Genomic DNA, 10,116 nt, shown 5'->3' on the forward strand with positions numbered 1-10,116 from the left:
GTGTAGTGTGTGTGGTGTGTGTGTGTGGTGTGTGCGTGTAGTGTGTGTGTAGTGTGCGTGTAGTGTGTGTGTGCGTGTAGTGTGCGTGTAGTGTGTGCGTGTAGTGTGTGTGTGTGTGGTGTGTGGTGTGCGTGTAGTGTGTGTGTGTAGTGTGCGTGTGGTGTGTGTGTGCGTGTAATGTGTGTGTGTGCGTGTAGTGTGTGTGTGTGTGGTGTGCATGTAGTGTGTGTAGTGTGCGTGTATGTGTGCGTGTAGTGTGTGTGTGCGTGTAGTGTGTGTGTGTGGTGTGCGTGTAGTGTGTGTGCGTGTAGTGTGTGTGTGTGCGTGTAGTGTGTGTGTAGTGTGCGTGTGGTGTGTGTGTGCGTGTAGTGTGTGTGTGTGTGGTGTGCGTGTAGTGTGTGTGTGTAGTGTGCGTGTAGTGTGTGTGCGTATGTGTGTGCGTGTAGTGTGTGTGTGTAGTGTGCGTGTAGTGTGCGTGTGGTGTGTGTGTGCGTGTAGTGTGTGTGTGGTGTGTGTGTGCGTGTAGTGTGTGTGTGTAGTGTGCGTGTAGTGTGCGTGTGGTGTGTGTAGTGTGCGTGTAGTGTGCGTGTGGTGTGTGTGTGTGCGTGTAGTGTGTGTGTGTGCATGTAGTGTGTGTGTGTGTGGTGTGCGTGTAGTGTGTGTGTGTGTAGTGTGCGTGTGTAGTGTGTGTGTGTGGTGTGCATGTAGTGTGTGTGTGCGTGTAGTGTGTGTGTGTGTAGTGTGCGTGTAGTGTGTGTGTGTAGTGTGCGTGTAGTGTGTGTGTAGTGTGTGTAGTGTGTGTGTGTAGTGTGCGTATAGTGTGTGGTGTGTGTGTAGTGTGTGTGTGTGCGTGTAGTGTGTGTGTGTAGTGTGCGTGTAGTGTGTGTGTGTGGTGTGCGTGTAGTGTGTGTGTGCGTGTATGTGTGCGTGTAGTGTGTGTGTGCGTGTAGTGTGTGTGTGTGGTGTGCGTGTAGTGTGTGTGTGTGGTGTGCGTGTAGTGTGTGTGCGTGTAGTGTGTGTGTGTGCGTGTAGTGTGTGTGCGTGTAGTGTGTGTGTGCGTGTGGTGTGTGTGTGCGTGTAGTGTGTGTGTGCGCGTAGTGTGTGTGTGTGTGGTGTGTGTGTAGTGTGTGTGTGTAGTGTGCGTGTAGTGTGTGTGTGTGCGTGTAGTGTGTGTGTAGTGTGCGTGTAGTGTGCGTGTGGTGTGTGTGTGTGCGTGTAGTGTGTGTGTGGTGTGTGTGTGTGCATGTAGTGTGTGTAGTGTGTGTGTGCGTGTAGTGTGTGTGTGTAGTGTGCGTGTAGTGTATGTGCGTGTAGTGTGTGTGTGGTGTGCGTGTAGTGTGTGTGTGTAGTGTGTGTGTGCGTGTAGTGTGTGTGTAGTGTGCGTGTAGTTTGTGTGTAGTGTGTGTGTGTGCGTGTAGTGTGTGTGTAGTGTGTGCGTGCGTGTAGTGTGTGTGTGCGTGTAGTGTGTGTGTGTGCAGTGTGTGTGTGTGCGTGTGCGTGTGCGTGTAGTGTGTGTGTGTGTGTGTCTTTGTCCAAGGCAAGTAGGTGAGAAATATTGCAGTTTAATAGACCGGGTTAGGAATCACAGATTTCGAGTTCTGATCCCATTCTCCCTTACATGGCCAATGTGAGCCTTGTGCATATCATTTTCCTTCTCCGAGCCTTGGTTTTGAAATGAAGGTCCTTGCTGGGTTTTGTAGACTGTCTTCTTACAGGATCTCTGTCTTGGTGTCTCTTATTTCCGCAGGGCGGTGGCCAGTTTGAACACCCCCTTCCTACCGGCAAATCCCAACATGTCCCCCATGGAAGGTATCAAAGCCAACCCAGCTTTCGATTACCAGCTCTACTTCCAGGAACCAGTAAGTGTGGGGCCTGAGAGCTGTGCTGCCAGCGTTACTGTCCTTTCATGTCCTCTCTCCCTGTTTATCTCCATCCCCTCTGATTTTCTGTGGCATTAGTCAGAAACGATCTTACAAACGGGCTCCAGGGAGACGGGCTGCAGAACTCAGCTGGGCCTTCCCGGGTGACGGCACACTTCTGTGGGTGCGTTTAGGGGTGGAAAGGGAGGTGCGCTGGGTTCTCCTGCTTCTCTGAAGTCACAGTGTGAGAGGCTGCATGCTGCCCCCTCTCAGTTCTCTGGCTGAGAGGCTGGTGAAACCCACCTCTCTTGTTGGTGACAGCTCTTGGCCCCTCACTGGGGACCTCGTACCTCTGCTCACCAAGAAGTGAGCTTTGCGATGACGGCACCCAGGGCCTAAGATCCCGCAGCAGGCCCCAGGCATGCTCAAAGGGTGTGGGAGGCTTCTAGGTGTCACCCCACGTGCCCACCTGGGCAATCATGTAATGGGACGTCCCTGCCACCTTGACTGGGGTTGGCCGAGAGCAACATTGGAGTCAACGTCATCTGGCCCAGGTCCCCCTGCTGCTTTCCCCTTCTGTGGAGGGGCGCCTGTTCCTCATCCATGTGTGGGCTCCGGACCCCACTGTCTTGCTCTGTCTGGGTGATGCCAGAGCATGGAAGACGTTTCCTTCATACTCCGAAGACAGAAGAATGGATGGGACTGATGAACAAGGGTGTGGGAGCGTCCCTGCATCACTAGCCCCTGTCCTCACAACTCTCAGGAGGTGCCGTTCCCAACGGGGACACAGCCACCTGCCCCTGCTGGTCGAGCGACTTGCTGCAACAAGGATCTTCGTTCATGAGACGAAAGATGCTCAGCGTGTCGCCTCCCATATCTCGCAGGGTGGCCAGGGGTGTCCCGCCTGGCGTGTCGGGGACTGCGAGCTCCCTTTGGCATGAATGGAATTGAAATGTCCTTAATGAGTTCAGGGCAGTCTTGCTGTTGTGGTAGATATAACTTCGATGGTGGATTCATTTGCTGGGGGCTGCCATAGCAAAGACTGCGTGAATTCAATACCGAAACTTATTTTCTCACAGTCCTGGAGGCTGGAAGTCCAAGATCAAGGTGTGGCAGGGCTGGTCTCCTGAGGCCTCTCTCCTTGGCTTGTAGGTGGTGTCTTCTCCCCATGTCCTCATGTGGTCTTTCTTCTGTTCTTGTCTGTGCCCTAATCTCTTCTCATGAGGACACCAGTCATATTGGATTAAGGCCCACCTAATGATCTCATTTACCCTTAACCCAAGGCCCTCTTTCCAAATACAGTCACATTTGGAGGTACTGGGGATTAGGGCTTCAGCACAGGAATTCGGCCCATAACAGTTGGGTAAAGGGAAAAAGGGACAGAGGGGCCCCTGGTGAGGGGAAGCAGAAGGATGGCCACAGGGTGGTGACAGTGACAAACTGACCTACTTGGAGTGAGACCTGGGTAATTGAGACAGGAAGTCAGTGCCATTGTGCCCGACCTTGAAAGTCATCCCCAAGTCATAGTCGATGTCAAAAGTAGTAAAGAATCATTTTAAGTTCATCACCCCGTCACGGATTGCCCGTGAAAATTCTCGCAGCTGGACTAGAAGTCAGAAGCCCACTCCAGGCGTGGTTTACCGATGGACACCTCTTCACCCACTTTTCCCTCGACCTGGTGAATCATGTGGTGAGGGGACAGAAACCAAGTGTTGTTCTAGGTCCTGGAGTGGCAGTGCCTTGGCCTTGGGGGAACTGGGGAGGGAACAGAGCCCGAGTAAAATGAGGAAGCTGTGTGGGGTCCCTCCCACCTCCTCTCTGCCATCTCTGGCTCTGCTGGGCCCCCACGGAGGGAGCGGAGGGCCCAGGGTTACATGCATGCCACCTTCTCTTCCACATCCTTATTTTTATTAGCATATTCATTATTACAAATCACACCTATTATTTAAGCCCCTTAGCCAATCTCTCCCCTTCCCTCTCCCCTCTGCCCTCTGATAACCATACATTTGTTCTCTCCATATGATAGACTGACCGTCCCTCTGTTGATCTGTTGCCTCGATGATCTGTCCAGTGCTGAGACAGGTGTCATCAGGTCCTCCCCTATTATCATAGAGCAGATGCTGCTTCTATTACTCTGGGGTGTGCTTTATGGAGAGACAGGATAGGATATCTTCTTTTTTTGGGGGGGGTGTACTGGTGCCTCTCCTGTGTCAATGAAGTTGAGAGTCTGGCGTGCCATCTGTACAGTGGCTGTGACTGCTGTGGTAGAGACTAGCTGCTTTCGCAGCAGCCATGGCAATTGTGGCTTTGGTGGGCTACTCATGTGGAAATGGTGTTTTTGGTGTGCTCTTTACCTGGTTGCGGCTGGGTTCAACTTCCCCCTGGCAGGGCCCTGGGGCGGTGACAGCAGCTGGGTTAGTTGCGGCTGGTTTGGGCTTCTNGGTTCATCATATGCAAATCAATAAATGTGATATACCATATTAATAAAATCAAACACAAGGAACATATGGTCATCTGCATAAATGCTGAAGAAGCATTAGATAAAATTCAACATTCATTCATGACAAAGACCCTCTATAATTTAGGTATAGATAGAAATTATCTCAACATAATTAAAGCCATATATGATAAACCCACTACCAATATCATCCTGAATGGGGAAAAGCTGAAATCTATTCCTTTAAGTACAGGAACTAGACAAGGATGCCCACTCTCACCACTCCTATTCAACATAATGTTGGAAGTACTAGCCAGAGCGATCAGAGAAGAGAAGGAAATAAATGGCATCCAGATTGGAAAAGAGGAAGTCAAACTGTCCCTGTTTGCAGATGACATGATCGTATATATCTAACAGCCTAAAGCCTCTACAAAAAAACTCTTAGAGTTGATAAAGGATTTCAGCTAAGTAGCAGGATACAAAATCAACACACGAAAATCAGTAGCATTTCTATTCTACAATAGTGAACATGAAGAAAGAGAAATCAAGAAGGCTTGCCCATTTACAATAGCCACCAAATAAATAAAATACTTAGGAATTGAGTTTACCAAGGATGTGAAAAATCTCTATAATGAGAACTACAAACCACTGCTGAGAGAAATTAGAGAGGATACAAGCTGGGTTAGTTGCGGCTGGTTTGGGCTTCTCCCGGATCCGTCCTCTTCCACTTCTTTTTACCTTTTTCTTGTTCTCGTTCTCGTTCTTTTGAATTTAACATTCATAAGAAGACTCTGCTCTGCTTTAAGACAGAGATGCCCCATAATGTGGCTGACTGTTACAAATCTGTTTAAACGTCAGAAATGTGACCGGTGTTTCTGGTGAAGTTGATATCCATTAATCCATTTGGGAAACACTGTGCACCTTCCGTTACATGCCTGCTTCTGCAGGGGATATGAAGATGAGTATAGCCTCTCAGGGCTTAACGAATTCTTGGGGAGACAGGCAGGTAGCGAATACCTGGAGAATAAGGCAGCATAAAGGACCAGGAAGAAGGTGCAGCTTACTCTCACTGCCTGCAAGAAAACATAGTTACTTCTTTCCAAAGAGACAACACTGGAGTTGGGCCTGGGAAGATGAGCAGGATTTGGTGGGTGGAGTGAGGGGGATGGGCCTTCCAGCTGGAGGGAACACAAGGCTGAAGATGCATATGAAATGCACTTAACCCAGGGACAAATAGCATGGGAGACGAGAAGGAGTGCTCCTAACCAGATAGTCAGGGATTGTAAGGTGGGTTTCAGAAGATCTAGAACACCTGGAAATTGCCCACAGAATTTAGTGTGTGCATGCATTTTTCTAGGAAAGAGTCCCTAATTTTCATCAGAACCTTAATAATTCAATACAGGCTAAGAGCTGCCAGATTGGGTGGCCGTGCTGTTTCAGGGGTGGTACTAGGAGCAGCAGTTGGTTAGAAGTGCAGATTCTCAGGCCCCTTCCAGCTCTACCAAACCAGATTCTGCATTTCCCCAGGATCCCCCCTGTTGATTCACATGCACATTAATTAACTGCCTGGCCAGGTCTTCCCAGCTGTGACAACTCAGGTTCTGTGACTCTCAATCTTTTCTGCAATTCTCCAGCCCAGTGATTCCCAAATGTCAGCATGCCTCAGAATCACCTGGAAGACTTGTTAAAACTCACATTGCTGGGCCCCACCTGCAGAGTTCTGACTCAGTAGGTTTGTTGGGGCCAAAGAATGTGCATTTCTAACAGGCTCGCAGGTGATGCTGCTGAGGGGACCACTTGTAGAACCGTCACTGCAGGCCCAGCAGAGGGGCTCCCCTGGCCTTCTTCCAGGAGGGTGCAGACAGCCAATCCTTCTCAGTGAGTCAGAGACCTCAGGCACCTGGATCTAAACGGGGACTGCAGGATCGTGGAGGCCATTGACTGTCTCACCAATAATAGATTTTCTTTAGTGCACTGATTCTCTAGCTCTGTGGAGCCAGGCCCCGTTTACACACTTAGAAATGATTGAGGACCTCAAAGAGTTTCAGTTGCTGTGGATTATACCTATTGATATTTACCATACTAGAAATTGAAAGTTGAAAACATTTATTAATTCACTGAAAAATAACAATAATGTGCCTATGTTTATGCAAGTAATATTTTTATTTAGAAAACTATATTTTCCTTTTAAAATTTAGGGAGAAGAGTGGCATTGCTTCACATTTTGCAAACCCTTTTCATGTCTGGCTTAATAATAGAGACAGTGGATTCTGGTTGGTATTGGCTTCTGCATTCAAGTTATTGCAATATCGCATGTTATGTAGCCTCTGGAAAACTCCACTGTATGTTTATAAGAGCATGACAGTGGAAAAGATAAATAACATGCTAGTATTATTATCAAAATGGTTTTTTCATGTATCCCCTGAAAGGGCCTCAGGGCTTCCCAAGGGTCTCCAGACCACATTTGGAGAAATACTGCTTTTTTTGTTTTCAAGTTTGTATTGATGTAATTATAGGAGATAGAAAAAGGAAAGTTCAGTTGGCCCTCTCTGTATCTGTGCACTCTGCATCCTGGGATTCAACCAACCTCAGATCAAAAATATTCCAAAAAAGAAAAACAATAAAAAAATCTGAAATGTAAAAATACAGTATAACAACTATTTACATAGCATTTACATTGTATTGGGTGTTATAAGTAATCTAGAGGTGATAGTATACGGGAGCATATGCGTAGGTTATATGCAAATACTGTGCCATAAGGGCCGGCCAGTGGCTCACTGGCTGAGCGTGGTGCTGACAACACCAAGTCAAGGGTTAAGATCCCCTTACCGGTCAAAAAAAAAAATACCGTGCCATATTATATGAGGGACTTGAGCATCTACGAGTTTTAGAATCCATAGGGGTCCTGGAACCAATCCCTTAAGGGATTGGTGTAACAGTTTCACCATATCATGTGTTGAGCAAACCACATCTTGAGTATTTATCAATGGTATTTAGCTCATTTAAAAAAATTATTTTTTATTGTGGTAAAATACACAAAACATAAAATTTACCATCTTAACCATTTTTAAATGTGCATTCAGTGGTATTAAGTATGTCCACACCGTTGTGCAACTATCACCACCATCCATCTCCAGAACTTTTTTCTTTGTTGGCAGCTGGCCGGCACAGGGGCGGAACCTTGGCCTTGGTGTTATCAGCACCACACTCCTGAGCTAACCAGCCGGCCCCATCTCCAGAACTTTTTCATCTTCCCAAATTGAAGCTCTATCCCAATTAAACACTAACTCTCCGTTCCTCCCTCCCCAGTCCCTGGCAGCCACCATTCTACTTTCTGTCTCTATGGATTGGACTGCTCTGGCAACCTCATATTAGCAGAATCATACAGTGATTTTCCATTTGTGACTGCCTTATTTCACTTGGCATAATGTCTTCAAGGTTCATCCACATTGTAGCACGTGTCTGAATTTCCTTCTTAGGACTGAATAGTATTCCTTGTACAGATAGACCACAGTCTGCTTATCCATTCATCTGTTGGGTTGCAACTACTACCTGTTTTCAGTGCCTGTGTGCCAGGTGACTCTAATCTTCACACAGCGTGTCTGAATTTCCTTCTTAGGACTGAATAGTATTCCTTGTACAGATAGACCACAGTCTGCTTATCCATTCATTTGCTGGGTTGCAACTACTACCTGTTTTCAGTGCCTGTGTGCCAGGTGACTCTAATCTTCACACAGCCCTGTGCAGTTCTCTCCCGTCTTTTGGGCCAAGCAAACAGAGGCTCTGAGAAGTTAACCAACTGTCCCAACTCCACATCCATGATGGGATCAGGATATCAACCAAGGCTTGTTTGACTCCAAAGCCCACATGCCTCCTACAAAGCCATGCTATCAGGGAGCATGGACTTTATTCTGTGTGTGCTGGGATCCAAGCAGAGAGAGGAGGAGCAAACCAGGAAAAGCTCAAATTCCTGATGGAAAAAGTGACCTTCAGGGGAGAGATGCTTGCTAATTACAGACCTGGTAAGGACAAAGTCTTTTGTTTCAGAGCTTGTTACAGTCATTGTGGGACAATCAGTCCGCCCTTTGTTCTCTTACAGCAGCTGGGTTTAAAATGAACAGTAAGAGTTCTGGGGGTGCTTTTATTCTTAACAGCAATTCTCTTGGCAGGGAAACGCTAGGTATTCAAATTAGTCATCTAGCTGTGGAAGGACACCCAGCAGCCGGGTTGGGTGAATCCAGCAGCTGGGACTGGTCATGAGAGGCACAGAAATCGTTCACGGGGGTCCTGCCAGCATGTCCAGCACCTACTCACGAAAGAAACAAATGGGCAAAGTCACTTCCTTCTGGACCTCAGTTTCCTCATCAGTGAAAGGGTGGTCTCACTGGATGGTTTTCAAACAGGTGAAAGCCTCAAATGGAAGCTGAATTCAGGTCAATAAATAAAACCAATAACATGAAGAGCAGCTCTTTGATTCAGGGCTGGCTGCTGGGAGTCCCTCCTTTCTGTCTCCCTCCTCCCAACTTGGTCCCAGGCTCCCTCTTGGGCCAGAAGTCATTTATGGGGTCTCCCTCATCTCCCCAGGAGCTCGCAGGCTCTGCAGACCCTGCAGCCTGAGGGGCGCTTCTCGGATCTACTGAGCACCGCAGGGTGGGGCTTAGATAAACTCCAGGCTTCCATTCAGCTCCACCATCTCTTTGAGCCCTCAGCCAGCATGTTTACTGTCTCGTCCTGTGAACTTGCCAAGTCTGGTGGAAACTAGAAAGGTTTGTTTTTCTTTCCTTCTCAGAGAAGGCCTAACAGTCTTTCCACTTGTGTAGTGGAAGGGGGGTGGATGAGGCAGCTTAGCAGCAAAGACAAGTGCAATGAGCTGGGTGATTTCAGCTGCCCTGTTCCACTTTTTCATTCTGAGGCTCTCTGTCCTCATCGAGCCTGGGACTGGATCCCGACACACTAGCTGTGTCCAGCACACCCGACCCGCTTTCACCTCCCAACAGTCGTTCCTCTTTCCTTCTCCTTAACAGTATACGAGGGCACTTCAAAAGTGTACAGAAAGATTTATCTTTTAATTCTATTTTTCCATGAGCTTTTTGAAGTACCCTCATATGTGTATTTTTATTTCTTTGGGAGAAGAGTACATGGCAGGCGTGTGTGTGCGTGTGTATGTGTGTGCGTGTGTGTGTGTGTGTCTGGAACTATATACCAAGCTTGAGGCAGATTTCAGGCACCAAAACCCACTTCTGTTCAAGTATTTAACCAGATGAGAAACTAGGAAGTAGAAATAGAATGTGGGAAAAGGAAGTTATAGGTCAGGGGAGAAGGTTTCGCCTGGCCGAAGGGTACCCCAACATCCACGAATGATTTTCTTCTTTCTCTCTCATAGTATTGAGTCTTTCTTGATCTCTAGAACACAGTAGGTCCTTCAGGCTATGGGGACAGCAGGTGATTACTTACATGGTTTATTTTTTAGGTTTTTTTTTTTTATAAAGTAATTTATGCTTGCTACTACTTAAAAAGAAAAAAAAATGCTGCATTTGTGTAAAGTAAAAAGTTAAATCTCCCTTTACCCTTTTAGAAGTAGCAACTGTTAATGGTTTGGTGAATATTCCCCAGACATTTGTTTAAAATGTCTGTAAATAGCATGTGTGTGTATCTATGAATATGTATATATATTTGTGTAATTTTTCATATAAATGAATCATGCTGCTTTTCCATTTGACAGATCTTGGACAGATTTTCCTGTCAGTACGTATAGATTTATCTCATTCTTTTTAAGGGCTACATGGTGTTTTATGATAGAGATGGGCCGTGATTTATTTC

The 10,116-nt window shown here is 47.1% G+C and overlaps 1 protein-coding gene across 1 annotated transcript in view; it reads left to right on the plus strand.

Annotated features, from left to right (window-relative positions):
* EPHX2 (epoxide hydrolase 2, cytoplasmic) overlaps positions 1-10,116 on the plus strand; it is a 48,584-nt gene that overhangs the window by 18,110 nt on the left and 20,358 nt on the right. Inside the window, exon 10 of the mRNA XM_008591375.1 lies at positions 1,748-1,859. Coding sequence (XP_008589597.1) covers positions 1,748-1,859 — 112 coding nt within the window. The remainder of the gene's footprint in view (positions 1-1,747; positions 1,860-10,116) is intronic.

Source organism: Galeopterus variegatus, unplaced genomic scaffold, assembly GCF_000696425.1.
Source record: "Galeopterus variegatus unplaced genomic scaffold, G_variegatus-3.0.2 Scaffold6871, whole genome shotgun sequence".
Lineage (NCBI taxonomy): Eukaryota > Metazoa > Chordata > Mammalia > Dermoptera > Cynocephalidae > Galeopterus > Galeopterus variegatus.